At 37.3% G+C, this 16,039-nt stretch overlaps 1 protein-coding gene across 3 annotated transcripts in view; it reads left to right on the top strand.

Annotated features, from left to right (window-relative positions):
* Nucleotides 1-15,714, top strand: part of MACC1 (MET transcriptional regulator MACC1) — a 41,677-nt gene extending 25,963 nt beyond the window's left edge. For 2 of the 3 annotated variants that reach the window (XR_014067553.1, XM_081536759.1), the window contains one exon: nt 14,860-15,714. Coding sequence is in view for 2 of the 3 variants with exons in the window: in XM_081536759.1 (XP_081392885.1) it covers nt 14,860-15,072 (213 nt within the window). In the remaining variant the exon portion in view is untranslated. Of the gene's footprint in view, nt 1-9,131; nt 10,055-14,859 lie in introns of those variants that run through there. The other variant, XM_081536760.1, reaches the window with a different exon arrangement.
* The last annotated feature ends 325 nt before the right edge of the window (nt 15,715-16,039 follow it).

Genomic DNA, 16,039 nt, shown 5'->3' with positions numbered 1-16,039 from the left:
CCAAGAGGTCCTTCAGTAGGTGAATGTGAATTGATAAATAAACTGTGGTATAATAGAATATTACATGACAATGAAGTTTTATTCAGCACATAAAAAAAATGAGTTATCAAGCCATGAAAAGACATGGAAGATCCTTAAAATCACATTACTAAAGAAAATAACCCAATCTGAAAAGGCTATATACTGTACGATTCCAAATATATGATGTTCTAGAAAAGGCAAAACTGTGGAGACAGATCAGTGGTTGCCAGAGGTTGGAAGAGAAGAATAAATAGGCAGAGCACAAAGGATTTTTATGACAGTGAAAAAACTCAATATGATACCATAATGATGAATACATATCATTTTATATTTGTCCAGACCAACTGAATGCACAAAGCTAGTTGTTAACCCTATACTATGGACTTTGAGTGATTATGATATATCAGTGTACATTCATCAGTTGTATCAAATATACCACTATGGTGAAGGATGTTGATAATGGGGAAGGCTATGCATGTGTGGAGGCAGGAGATAAATGGGAAATCTTTGTATCTTCCTCTCAATTTTGCTGTGAACCTAAAACAGTTGTAAAAAAAAAAAAAAAAACTTTCCAAAAAAAGTTGTCCAGTTGAAATCAGGGCGCTTTTTTTTCTCATTAAGCTCTGTTTTTAAAAAGATTTTACTTAGAGCTGTTTATCAAAGACTTTTGTTACATATCCAACTTCTCTCAAATTGTGGTTGTTTTCAGTTGTTTTCCTCCCCCCAAATCTTAATAGAGGCCAGCTAACAGCCTACTTTTCCTTTATTTACTTTAGCACAGCCCAAATCAGGGATGACTAAATCTATGCCTGAGGCTGATAAATACTCAGAAGCAGAAAGGAAAACCTCTGTGTGTCTTTCTAGGGCCTATTGTTCAATTTATTACAATAAACACTAACAATCTTCAGTTTGGTGCTTGCCGTGCTAAGTCGCTTCAGTTGTGTCTGACTCTTCGAAACTCTATGGATTGTAGCCTGCCAGGCTCCTCTATCCATGGGATTCTCCAGGCAAGAATACTGGAGTGGGTTGCCATGTCCTCCTCCACGGGATCTTCCTGACCCAGCAATCGAAACCGCGGCTCCTGCGGCTCCTGCATTGCAGATGTCTTCTTTACCTCTGAGCTTTACCAGGGAAGCCCCCATCACTTTGGTGCATATGGTTAAATGTTTAGAAGCTAATTCATAGTATATTGGCTTAAAGCTATTCGAAATAATCAGTGAGAATCTTTACCTTTTAGACTATGTACTGTAAAGGGTAAATGTATGCTGATTTCCATGTCTCTGAAAAAAAAGAGAAAAAAACCTGTACAATATTTTTCGCCTAAGAAGGAGATGATTCTTCAATAAGATTAATTTACAGGTTAAGCAGTTGATTTCAAAACATACTTTTATTAGTTCTGGGTAGGGTATGCAGGGGGAGAGAATTGAAATTGGGGCAAGGAGATAACAAGTTCTTGTGGTTCCCGTGCTGCTTTTTATTTCCTTTATCTCACTTCCTCAGTGGACACACATTTAGAAAATTTCCTCCTATGTGTGCCAATGCCTACAATCAGGTTCTTTTCACTCACTTTCCTTGCTGTTTAACTTCTCCCTTTTTCCTTTGTTCTATTTTTATTTTATCTAGCAGTTATCTGGCACTTACTCTGTGCCAGTCGCTATTCCAGTAACAGTTCAAAAATTAACTTATTTAATCCTTTCAACAAAAAACTTGTGGGGTGGATACTAATGTTATCTAAGCTGTAGGGAGGCTAAGTAACTTGCTCAAACATGCATAGCTAGAAACTCATAGAACCAAGTTTGGAGCACAGGCCTTTGACTTTGGAGTCCTTATACTTTAACCCCTACACGTTGACCACCAATCCAAATACAGTATAGTGGCTGAGTGGCAGAGCTGGGAGCTATGGTTGGGACGGGGAATTTTAAAAGCTCATTTCATTTTTTTCTTTTTTTCAAGCCATGTCATGAGTCTATCAAAATTTGCCTCAACATCTTCATCAAGCCTCAGCCAATTTAAGAATGGATTATTAAGAGAGTGTCTGTCACATTTTTCTTTTGGCCACTTTTTATTCTTTTATAAGATGAAAAAAGCTTCTCTCTGAAAATTTCTGAGAACAATTTTAAATTAACCATCTCCCCAAGTAAAATTTTAAGAAAAGTTATTCAATTGTTTTAATGACATCACAATTCCTACATAAAAAGCAAAATTACACAACCTGGAATATGATTATAAGCAAAACATGTTTTTCAGAGTATTTCTTTTGGGAAAATTGTATATTTATACTATACAAAGAAAAATTTCCTGTGAATGTTAGTAAAAATTCATTGGAGTTTTCCTGAACTTTAATTTAAAAAAATAGGTATCAATAAAATATTAAAAAAATAAGTCCATATTAAAAAGCAGTTGTAGTTTACAAGTAGAATGCTGGGGATTTCAGAGTAAAGATACTCACTGTCCTAAACTAGGTATTCTTTATTTAACCTTCTGGAGATTATTACTATTTTTGAGAGAAGAAATTTCCTTAGCAACTGTCTCACATTGGACCCCTGCCTAACAATAAAGGCTGTGCTCTTTCCGTCTTATTCAGTATGAACATTTATTCACCAAGGACACTAAAGGTTCACTTCCCCTTTTAAACTACCTTCTGGCAGTGCCTACTGGGCTCCACCCCCACCTCAACAGGCCCCAATAAACCTGCTGAGGCTGATCTCTTATCTGATTTACCAAAATGGGCCATCCTCCCATAGAAAAGCCCAGTGAAGTCAACATTCCTAATGGTAACATTTTTTCATCTCAGAAACCACTCACCTATAGAGAGTTGTCACAGGCAATATGTATATGTTCTGCCATCTGCACTTAATCAGTGAGAAGGTAATTCTCTGTCTTATCTTCTAGTTACAATCTTTTCCCTCCTCATTCTCCAACTGGCTGCTGTAGTGTTCAGAGCACTTTATTCTAAGTCTAGCTTTAAAATGGTAAAGTAGGAATCCTTAAACGGTAATTTTACTGTTATTTTTATAGCTGAATGAAAGTTCTATATGGAGTTCTTCCTGCTTTTAGACTTTCACCTCTGTATCTTTATTTCAGTATTTAAATCATCCATACAATTAACATGTTTTCTGCGATTATCAGTTCTCAACATTGGAACATAGGAGCTACAACAAACACAGAATGAAAGATATGATTTTTTTCTCTCTGAAGTCACATTTCATTTGGCAGAGTTGGGATAAACTGTTAATATTTGAATTGTTGTATTTCAAAGACATATATGATTAGATGCTAAAATAAGTGAATATAACTAATAATGAGACTAATAGTTGTTGCATGTTTACTGTGTGCCATCTAATCATTATGAGCATTTCTTTACAATATCTCCTTTACTTCAACAAACTTTTCAAGGCAGACATTAAACCATTCTCTTTTTACAGAGCAAACTGAGTGAATACATTTGTGTCAGCTATCCAGAATTATGTGGCAGATAAGTGACAGAACTAGGATTTAAATCTAGGTTTGTTTTACACACAGTTCTATTCATTGTGCTCTACTGATGATAACTTTTTTCAGAGTTAATTAAATAATAGAAAATCAAAGAACCAAGAGCTTTCAGAGGGCATATCTTAGTCCTGAAGGATAGGTAACATGTTAGTAACTGGTGAGGACTAGAAGGAGATTTCAGGGCTCTGGATACAGTGACTTCTAGAGACCACTGAAGAGAATATGAGTGTTTGAGGAGAGAGGATGTTTTAATAATTATGGGGAGATATAGCTGGACATATATATTTTGGAGAGTCTTGAATGACTGCCAGAGCATTGGTTAAAATTCTTTGTCTGGATTTCCGTTCCAGCTCTACCAGCTATTAGTCCTAAGACCTTGGACACATTACTTGACTTTTTTTAGGAAGCATTTTTTCTTGTAAAATGAAGCAAATAATACTCGCCTATTCTTCAGATGTTTGAAGGATTGAAATATGTGAAATATTTGGGACAATGCTTTACACGTTGTAATAGCTAAATACATGCTATTTATTATTTTGTCTAAGAGGAAGAGGTGAATTTGACAACTGTGTGACAATGCATGATTTTGAAAAAGGGAATGAAGTATACTAATTTTTAAGTAATATAGCCAAGAGTAACCGTAGAAAGAAGGTAGATAAGGGAAAAATCCACAATAATTTTAAGGCTTCTCTTCTGAGAGATTGGCAGAATGGTAATGCATGGAAAAAATGAGGAGAAAAAAAAAAAACCTGGCTAATCAGCTTTTTCTTACTGGCTTAACAGCATTTAATTTTCTTTGGAAAATATCTCTTATAAAAAGTAAAAGGAACGTCCTTGTACTCTTATGGCTTTCTGGCTCACACTGCAACGTATGGACTCTGCTTACAGGATGTGGTATTGCCTGGTTTTGTATCTGGGCCTGGCTCAGGTCTAGCCTTGGTGCTTATGTCTATGGTTTGCTGCTGTTTTACAGTAAGAAATATATTAATAGTTTCTTTAAAAAGAGAACGGAGAAGGCAATGGCACCCCACTCCAGTACTCTTGCCTGGAAAATCCCATGGACGGAGGAGCCTGGTAGGCTACAGTCCATGGAGTCGCTAAGAGTCGGACACGACTGAGCGACTTCACTTTCACTTTTCCCTTTCATGCACTGGAGAAAGAAATGGCAACCCACTCCAGTATTCTTGCCTGGAGAATCCTAGGGACGGCAGAGCCTGGTGAGCTGCTGTCTATGGGGTCGCACAGAGTCGGACACGACTGAAGCGACTTAGCATAGCATAGCATTAGCATTAAAAAGAGAAAATATCATATGAAAATTTATCTACCAGTGGTAAAGTGCATAGAATAATTTCTCAGATCTTCATTGGTTGTACTATAGATCTGTCACAGTGACATAACATTTAGACTATCATGATTTATTTTGTAGAGTACTATAATGCTTGGTGCTATAATCGGTAATTCTAAAAATATACTCCTTCTTTTTTGAGATGATGGAATAAAGAAAAAAGACATCACAGTGTAATATATGGGTTAACACACTGTATTCCTATGATATTTGGTTTAATTCTGCATTATATATCTGATTGGGTTCCCAGGTGGCTCAGTGATAAAGAACCCACCTGCCAATGCAGGAGACGTGGATTTGACCCATGGGACAAGAATATCCCTTGGTATAAGAAATGGCAACTCACTCCAGTATTCCTGCCTGGGAAATTCCACAGACAGATGAGCCTGGAGGGCTACAGTCCATGGGGTCACAAAGAGTTGGATACAACTGAGCGACTAAACAACAACAGCAACAATGTATCTGATTGCCACACTAAAAATCAAACAGAAGTAATAGTCATATTAGGTTAAATATTACAAAGATATTTAAAAATGTATTTATAAACACTAATATTTGTATTCGAATTTAGATTTTTTCTATCAAGTTTTATTATTAACGATCACAAAAAAATTCAGAAAACCAAAGCCTAGCTAATTATAAGACTTAAATTAGTATTTATTAAAAATCTAATACTGAAATAAATTTGTGGTAATACTTTAGTGAAATGGCCTCATATTTATAGCCAGGAGACCTCAACTCTTTTCCTACCTAGGAACTGGTGAGACTAGCTTGACCAACAGGTTTTCCTAAGATGTTAGATGCTTCTGATGCAGTAGCAAGGAATGGGTCTTCTGTCTTCCTCTGGCTCATGCTTAATCCCTGAAGTTTCAAGAGGTTATTTCTAGAGCAAATGCAGCTGTCTCTGCCCAAAGAAACTTTTCCAAGAGAATCTTAAGTCAAATTTTAACCAAGTCCAAGTGCTGTCGCCTTTCTAAGGAAATAGGGACCCCTGATATGTTAGTCTCCCTTCTTTTCTGAAGATAATGGCAACCTCATCTTCAGTAATATTTATGTACTTACCAACTACAGGTGAAGGAAGGACCACCTGGATATTGTAAATGATGCACTGAAGATAGAATGCATATAATAATCATTAATGAGGCAAATTTGCCTTGATACATCAGATAATTGTACTTAAAATGAAACATTGCTTCTATAGTTTTATGAGGAAAGTAGGTGGATTATTAATTCTTTAATGTGGCAAAACGTAATTATCTCAAGGTAGTTAAAACCACTTGCATTCTTTATACTATTCATATTTTATGAGCTAAAATAAGATGAAGAATGCTTTGCTCAATCTGAATTGCTTTTGTTCATGTTGCATTTCATTATCTAGCACATTATCTAATAAGTCTAACTGGCTTTTAGGAACAAGCATTCCACATTTGGAAAACTCTTTCCTGTTTCATTTCTTTTGGCATCGCACATTACTTTTTCACTGCTCCTTTACATTTTTATTTGTCTTCTAGTATCTGAAAGATAAATCAAAGACATATTCCTACTATAAAAATTCTGAGGATTTGGAAACTACTCAGACTTCATAGGTTAAATGCTTACTGATGCTGCTGCCCTTTATACAAAGAGATCATAGCACAGAGATGAGAAATTAACAACTCTCTGCTTTCATCAGCCTCATGCTTCCTATTCAAAGATAAACCCATAAACACCATGAAGTTAACATAAAAAAATCTAAGAGTAAAGAGATGAGAATGATGCCTCTGTGTCAAATATTTATGATAAAGATGAAAAGGCTGATGGAAATTGTTTTGTCATTAGGAAAAAATTCAACAAAAACAAACCTTCAAGAGCATGCTGTCCTTTTGATTAGTCAGAGCATTAGTGCAGAGTTCCTGAATATCTCTCCTTAAATCATAACATTGAGCAAGAGAGGAAGAACTATTTTTAATCCACTGAAGAGATAATAAGATAACATAAACCTGGAAGAGTTCTTGACAGTCCACAACTCATTTCCAATTTTTTTTAGATTTAACTTAGATCATCCTAGAGGTTTTAACTTAGATCATCCTAGAAAGAAAATTGTTTACTCATTTTATTCATTCAAACTTTTCCAGAGAAAATAATTTTGTTTTCTCTTTAAATTATTATAAAGTTTAGAATCCTTTGTTGTCTTAATGTGTATGTATATTTGGATATAATTTCATAAAGTCCATCAGTTCAGTTCAATTCAGTCGCTCAGTTGTGTCCGACTCTTTGCAACCCCATGGACTGCAGCACGCCAGGCTTTCCTGTCCATCACCAACCCCCAGAGCTTGCTCAAACTCATGTCCATCCAGTTGGTGATGGACATAAAGGCCATAGTTAATTAATGTATGCAAGTTATGTTTTTTGTCTTTGCTTATGAGAACATATAGTCACTTGCTGAGAAAAACAGAATGATTTTAGACAATAAAAAGTGCTGAGGAAAGAAAAAATGTAAGTATTTAAGAATTTGAGCCCTAATGTCATATATCTATACCATATAGGACAACAAACAACTTATTAGACTATTGCATTGATGAAAGCTGGACTTCTATCATGCTTTGTTAAGGCAAATCTTAATGGAAAAAGTTATATTTACTGTGCTTGGCAGAGGTTTCCTTTTTGAGGGAAAATATAGATCCACAAATTTAATATTTCTCATCAGTGTATCAAGTACATAACTACAACATATGCTTTTGATCTAATCCCTTCTCAATTATTCTTGATACTTGCCCCCTTAATTACCTGCCCCAACTCCATAATTATTTTAATGTTTGTCTGTGTTTATGTCTTTTCTTCCTAAATAAAGTTGAGTTTTCTCCTTGAGTATGTTACATTCGCTACCTCTTTAATCCTCAGCAGCCCTAAATTCTCCATCTGGCTAAATTAGGATTCAAACCAAATTCTCTTTTCAGTTATATAATATCACTTTTTACAGATTATTTTCCTTTGAAACATAGTTTTATCTTCCACCGCTTCTATTTCTAGTGTTGTCTCTCTTCCTTTAACTTCCAAATTCCAGATGCGACCCATTTGTTCTGTGGCTTCCAGTTCCTTGGCACCTACTTATACATGCAGTCTGCCTTTCACCACTTTCTTGAAACTGCCTCCTCCAAGGTTACCAAAGTCCTATTAATTGCCAAAATCCTGAATTTTCTCCATTTTCTTTCATGTTTCCACACCACTTGATGTTCCAAGTAGCAGAAGTAACAGAAGAGAGACATCTTCAGTGAGAGAGTGCCATGCTGGTAGAAGTTTTAAAGTTCATCCAGGGAGAAAAAGCCCTAATTTATAGCTTTTACCAGTTTCCTTGGTGTAAATTCTTCCAACATGGATGACTTTAATCTTCCAGTGTGTCACTGAACATGGAATTGGGAGACTGCATGAACATAAACTGGTGTGAGCAAACCACTGAATGTCCTTTGGCGGATACTATTAGTCCTTAACTTTTGCAGCATGAAGCAATCTGCTTCATTTTTCTATTACTCTAACACCAGCTTTTCTCCACCCTTTTATTGCTTCTGTTTCTTAATTGTGGTCCCCAATTGTAGACTTCATTATGGGTTAAATTTTTTACACCTTTATTTTCCTTCTTGGCATTTTCCTCTACTCTCATGCTTTTCACCATCACTTTAGCAAGAGTTATGCTAAACCCTTGCCTGCTCCCTAGAGGTCATCTCTCTATTTCAGTTTCTTATTGGGAATAACAGATAGCCCCTCCTTTACTTCAAACTCAGTAAGGCTAAAACCCTACTGCTTATCTTTCCCTCACCAAAAAGTACAATCATATCCTATTGAAAAGTATTAAATGCATCATATATGCCAGACACTTCATGAGGTGTTTTGGACACAGACATAGAGATTATTACCAATGTTTTATAGAATAAAAATTCAAAGCTCTGATAATTTGATAAGTTTACTGTAACTATCCCATGTCTTGCCATACGGTGCTAAGTTGCTTTAGTCAGGTCCTACGCTTTGAGACCCTATGGACCATAGCCCATCAGGCTCCTCTCTCCATGGGATTCTCCAGGCAAGAATGCTCCAAAAGAAAAAGGAAATTGGATATGCACCCAGGATTCTGAAATCAATGCTCATCTTTCTTTCTATTACAGCATTAGTGCTTCTCAGTTGATGGAACTGACATTTTTTTGGTCTTACATTGAATCACAATATGCAAGTAGTTTTTTATTTTTTCTTGATTAATATTTACTACCAATATTGTCACCCTGCTTTTTTAACTTATATACAGAGTGCATCATGAGAAACGCTGGGCTGGAGGAAGCACAAGCTGGAATCAAGATTGCGGGGAGAAATATCAATAACCTCAGATATGCATATGACACCACCCTTATGGCAGAAAGTGAAGAAGAACTAAAAAGCCTCTTGATGAAAGTGAAAGAGGAGAGTGAACAAGTTGGCTTAAAGCTCAACATTCAGACAACTAAGATTATGGCATCTGGTCCCATCACTTCATGGCAGATAGATGGGAAAACAGTGGAAACAGTGGCTGACTTTATTTTTCTGGGCTCCAAAATCACTGCAGATGGTGATTGCAGCCATGAAATTAAAAGACGCTTACTCCTTGAAAGGAAAGTTATGACCAACCTAGAGAGCATATTAAAAAGCAGAGACATTACTTTGCCAACAAAGGTCCATCTAGTCAAGGCTATGGTTTTTCCAGTGGTCATGTATGGATGTGAGAGTTGGACTATAAAGAAAACTGAGTGCAGAAGAATTGATGCTTTTGAACTGTGGTGTTGGAGAAGACTCTTGAGAGGCCCTTGGACTGCAAGGAGATCCAACCAGTCCATCCTAAAAGAGATCAGTCCTGGGTGTTCATTGGAAGGACTGATGTTGAAGCTGAACCTCCAATACTTTGGCCACCTGATGCAAAGAGCTGACTCATTTGAAAAGACCCTGATGCTGGGAAAGATTGAGGACGGGAGGAGAAGGAGACGACAGAGGATGAGATGGCTGGATGGACATGGGTTTGGGTGGACTCCAGGAATTGGTGATGGACAGAGAGGCCTGGAATGCTGCGGTTCATGGGGTCGCAGAGTCGTACACAACTGAGTGACTTAACTGAACTGAACCAAATCTTGTCTATTCATACATTGGTCCAGTGTTTCCGCAAGAATCAATCTCCCTTCCATGCTATAAAACTTCTAAAAACAGGAGCTCTGCTGTATTCATTTTATTCCTTTTTGTAACAAAATTCCTTATAGCAGTAGGTCTATAATTTTGATTTAATAAGTGAAATAACTAACAACAATGTATTTCAAACATTTTCATTGAATGTGTACCACAGTAGTATTTCTCTGTCATCTGTAATGAGAGCCACCAATGATATTATATATAGCAGAACAAGTTTTCCACTGAAGGAATATCCAGGTTTAGTTTGCAGCAAACAGGAGCAAAAACGGGATGCAAAATGTGCTTGATTTAGTACAAATCATGAAGTTTACCATGTGTTTATAGTCCAAAACCACTATACCTATTTGTAGGTAGCTTATAGTTTAGACTCCAGGGGATTTCTAATGAGTGTAGGGGAAATATGCCTCCTTGTATTTCTGACAAATACAAGAGACTCCTGGGAAGTCATTTCACACTTCAGAGGTCCTAGTTAGGGTCTGGGACTCAGCAATCTATCCACATTTCTCTGAAATGCAAAAACTGGCCATACTGTTATGCTATCAGTACAAATTACCAAACTTGAAGGGATTATATGGCTCTCTGCCTTAGTAAGTGGGTAAATATACCATTGGACTTCTGAATCTGTAGTTTCTAATTCCCATATCACCTTGGTATATTACCTGCTTCTGACAGCACCAAGAGGCTGCTTTGTGACTGAGTATGCCTCAAGGCTTTTCTATATATAGCAAACTGCTGTACTGTGACAAGATACTTGACACAGAGCTTTTCTACCCAAGAAAGTTAATGAAGGTATATACTTTGAATCTGCATCGTAGTGCACAACCTGAAAATTACCCATTTGCTGTTCTTAAAAGACGTCTGTTCTCTGTGATACTTTGTCATTATCTTGGTACTGAAATGCTCTCAGTTTCTGTTTATCATATCATCAAATACATCTTTTTATCAGACTCAATCACTGGGCGGCTTAAAATAAAGTCTTAGATGTCTTTAGCTATAAACATTAGCATTTTAAACAATATATAAAAAGTTGAAAAATAATGTACCAGTTAGTTGAACATCAGGGAATTTTAAATGAATTCAACATAGATTACAAGTTTAAAGCTTTTACAGAGGTTTAGTATATATATAGATTCAGATATGGATTTAGAAAAGGCAGAGGAATCAGAGATCAAATTGCCAACATGTGCTGGATCATTGAAAAAGCAAGAGAGTTCCAGAAAAAACATATACTTCTGCTTTATTGACTACGCCAAAGCCTTTGACTGTGTGGATCACAACAACCTGTGGAAAATTCTCAAAGAGATGGGAATAGCAGACCACTTGACCTGCCTCTTGAGAAATCTGTATGCAGGTAAAGAAGCAACAGTTAGAACTGGACATGGAACAACAGACTGGTTCCAAATAGGAAAAGGAGTACGTCAAGGCTGTATATTGTCACCCTGCTTATTTAACTTATATGCAGAGTACATCATGGGAAATGCCAGGCTGGATGAAGCACAGGCTGAAATCAAGATTGCCAGGAAAAATATCAATAATGTCAGATACACAGATGACACCACCCTTAATGCAGAAAGTGAAGCAGAACTAAAGAGCCTCTTGATGAAAGTGAAAGAGGAGAGTGAAAAAGCTGGCTTAACTCTCAACATTCAGAAAACTAAGATCATAGCATCCAGTCCCATCACTTCATGGCAAATAGATGGGGAAACAATGGAAACAGTGACAGACTTTATTTTGCGGGGCTCCAAAATCACTGCATATGGTGACTGCAGCCATGAAATTAAAAGATGCTTGCTCCTTGGAAAAAAAGCTATGATCAACTTAGGCAGTATATTAAAAAGCAGAGACATTACTTGACCAACAAAGGTCCATCTAGTGAAAGCTATGGTTTTTCCAGCAGTCATGTGTGGATGTGAGAGTTGGACTGTAAAGAAAGTTGAGCACTGAAGAATTGATGCTTTTGACCTGTGGTGTTGGAGAAGACTCCTGAGAGTCCCTTGGACTGCAAGGAGATCCAACCTGTCCATTCTAAAGGAAATCAGTCCTGAATATTCATTGGAAGGACTGATGCTGAAGCTGAAATTCCAATACTTTGGCCCCCTGATGTGAAGAGCTACTCATTGGAAATGACCCTGATGGTGGGAAAGATTGAAAGCAGTAGGAGAAGGGGACGGCAGAGGATGAGATGGTTGGATGGCATCACCGATGTGAAGGACATGAGTTTGAGCAAGCTCTGGGTGTTGGAGATGGACAGGGAGGCCTGGTGTGCTGCAGTTCATGGGGTCACAAAGAGTCGGACATGACTGAGCGACTGAACTGAACTGAACTAAGATATACCCACTACAGAATAAACTATTCATTTAGTGCTTCTGTGCATCTTAGCAGTGATAGGCAAGACTGAATCTGACAGTAAGGCTCCATTACTGTGCCTCAACTCATCTTGCATGACAGAGTATTAGTGGGACCTACACTTTGGGAAGTCTGGTTTCAGTGTGAGTGTCCAGGAAAGAAGAAGAGAGAACACCTCATTCACAGTTTTCCAGTGATGGAAGATACAGTTCTTGATAAATCAGCTTGGTGAGGATAAATCTCATATACAGAAATATGGTGTGATTTCTGTTGCTGCATCATGACCACATCAGTATGGTTTAACTGATAATTATCTTCCATTCAGTATCCTGAAGAATCAAGCTTTGCCTGGAGAGGTGAAAATACGGGTGTTCATGGTTGCCCAGGAATGCCAGTTGAATAAATAACATCAAATTATACTTTGATCTTGATGCCTACTCTTTTATTAATATGTAGATTGAAATGAAACATAGCAGAACTCCTTATTTAGGTCTTTCATTCTGTTAGCTTCTATTGTAGAGTATATGGGGATATCAGTGGAGAGTGACAATTAGATCTCAAGGCCCTGCTTCATGTAATATTACTGTTAATGGAGGCTCTATTTTAAGGGGGCACCTCTGCATAATATGTCACTCACAGTCTGTGTTCCTGCACTTTGAAAGTGATAAAATCACAAATGAATTAGTTCAGCGAACCCAAGAAAGTAGCAAGTAACAAAGTTTATATTCCAAATATTCCAATTACAAGTACAGGGTACATTTTGTTATTATCCTAGGAAAAATGTATTTTAACCTGGCTATGTGTCTGTGTGTGTGTTTTCTTCAGTTTGTCTAATTTGGTCAGCCTTTGTCTCTATTCTCTCTCAGGCTGGTTGCCTTGGTTACCATTACATACACCCTCTTTTGTGAGGTTCCTCTTTGACGTACATTTATTTCTATGGAAACAGTGAGGTCATTGGTATGGATAGGTGCTTTAGAGAAAGCACAATGAAGTATTGAATATCTACCCTTCTTTTGGTTATTAAAATGTATCATAAAATTATTTTCTAATTAGAGAAGTATATTTCTGTGTTTATTTTGACTTGATCATGAAGCTACATTTTTAATTATTTATAGACTTGCTCATGACAAATAGAAGGGGAAACAATGGAAACAGTGAGAAAATTTATTTTGGAGGGGGCTCCAAAATCACTGCAGATTCGTGACTGAAGCTATGAAATTAAAAGATGCTTGCTCTTTAGAAGAAAAGCTGTGATCAACCTAGACAGCCTATTAAAAAGCAGAGACATTACTTTGCCAACAAAAGTATGTCTACTCACAACTATGGTTTCTCCAGTAGTCATGTATGGATGTAAGAGTTGGATTATAAAGAAAGCTGAGTGCCAAAGAATTGATGCTTTTAAACTGTGGTGTTGGAGAATACTGTTGAGAGTCCCTTGGACTGCAAAGAGATCCAACCAGTCCATCCTAAAGGAAATCAGTCCTAAATATTCATTGGAAGGACTGATGCTGAAGCTGAAATTCGAATACGCTGGCCACCTGATGCAAAGAACTGACTCATTGGAAAAGACCCTGATACTGGGAGAGTTTGAAGGCAGAAGGAGAAGGGGACGACAGAGGATGAGATGGTTGGGTGGTGTTGCTGACTCTATGGACATGAGTTTGAATAAGCTCTGGGAGTTGGTGATGGACAGGAAAGCCTGGCATGCTGCAGTCCATGGGATCACTAAGAGTCATGACTGAGTGACTGAACTGAACTGAGACTTGCTCAAATACAATGACTTAAAGCATTAGATATACTGTTTAGCTCCTTCTTGTTATATGTGGTGTGGTAAAGATCACCACATATATATATAACAATAAAAGAGTTATGACTTAAAAGTCTGTCAGAGAGTGAAAAGTTTATCTCAGTAATATTTGTTATAATCAAAAAATTGCACAACGAATTCACATGAAGAAAATGAGCAATATTTAGATGAATCTAGAAAAAAAAAGGCCCTATTTATGGTCACTGTTTTTTAAAATCTAGAGTTTTAGAAACACAGGGATATAACAGAGGAGTGACAGTTATTAAAACATGTTTTCTGTGATATTGGGCTTGCCAGGTGGCACTAATGGTAAGGAACCCACCTGCCAATGCAGGAGACACAGTAGACATGGGTTTGTTCCCTGGGTTGGGAAGATCCCCTGGATGAGGAAATAGCAGCCCACTCCAGTATTCTTGCCTGGAAAATTCCATTGACAGAGGAGCCTTGCAGCCTATAGTTCATGGGGTCACAAAGAGTTGGACATGACTGTGCAACTGAGCATCATCTGTGACACTAAATAAGTTTGTGTAAATATGCATATATATGTATTTATATATATAAAATTAGTATTCTGTTTTCAAGTTTTAAGAGCCTTTTTAACCCTTTATTAGAGCATTTATTTTCCTCTCTGACTTATTTAAAAACTAGTCTAATTTTTTTTTCTTTATAGATGATGTGGAAACCTGCCTATGATTTTCTTTATACTTGGAGTGCTCACTATGGAAACAGCTACAGAGATGTGTTACAAGACCTACAATCAGCTTTGGACAGAATGAAAAACCCTGTGACCAAACAATGGCGAGACTTAACTGGAGCTTTAATACTAGTGAATTCTTTAGAGGTTTTGAGAGCAACTGCATTCTCCACTTCTGAGGAAGCATAGAAATGAAGGATACATTTTTGAGAGGAAGGAGTAGAGGGAGAAAGGGGTGTGTGTGTGAGAGAGAGGGAGAGAGGAAAAGAATCTCAGAAAAATATTGCTTTTAAGAAAAAAAGTTTTTCCTGGTGAAAACATAGCCTAGCACAAAATCCAAGGATGGGTTTTATAATCAAATATGTATTTTTGTGTCTCCCTTTCAAATGCAAACATTAAGCTGCTTTATTATTGAGAAAGGAAAGAAAAAACTCTTTCTCCCTTTCAAAGTTACTTTTAATTTATTTTAGTTAAAACAAATGACTGCCAGCATAATTACATCACACAGAAACCCAGATAATCCAGAGGCTCTCAATATAAACACTGGAATTTTGCCAGCAGACAGGTAGGGGGAGAGGTAGAAGGAAGCAATGCTCTGTGGCCAGGCACCAGACTACATACTTTCTCTACCTGATCTCTTTTATTTCCAGTGGCATTTACTAGAATTACTCCCATTTTTCATGTGAAGAAACTAAGGACTGGAGAGGACAGTCAGGGCTATACAGCCAGTGTGAAGCAGGTTTTCTGTTTGCAAAGTCTGGTTCTGTTTTTTTAAGAAAACATAGCGCATGGGAATATAGTTAAAAAAAATAAAATGCATATTAAAACTTAGAGGTAATTATTTCATTTTAATTAAGCTCTCTGCTCTATTCTACCATCTCATGAAAGTGCCAGAAGGAAGATACAACTGGAAATCTGTTGTCTGCATCCACCAACTGGAATTTTTACCACCTTCCTCCATCATCTTGAGGTCTAACTAATCCTTCAACTTCTTCTTCAGGATCATGCTGCTGCTGCTCAGTCGCTTCAGTCGTGTCCGACTCTGTGCGACCCCATAGATGGCAGCCCACCAGGCTCCGCCGTCCCTAGGATTCTCCAGGCAAGAACACTGGAGTGGGTTGCCATTTCCTTCTCCAGTGCATGAAAGTGAAAAGTG

The sequence above is a fragment of the Giraffa tippelskirchi genome, chromosome 10, assembly GCF_054371585.1.
Source record: "Giraffa tippelskirchi isolate mGirTip1 chromosome 10, T2T-mGirTip1v1.2.pri, whole genome shotgun sequence".
NCBI lineage: Eukaryota > Metazoa > Chordata > Mammalia > Artiodactyla > Giraffidae > Giraffa > Giraffa tippelskirchi.
The sequence above is the reverse complement of the archived record's forward strand: the minus strand, read 5'-3'. Positions and strand labels throughout refer to the sequence as shown.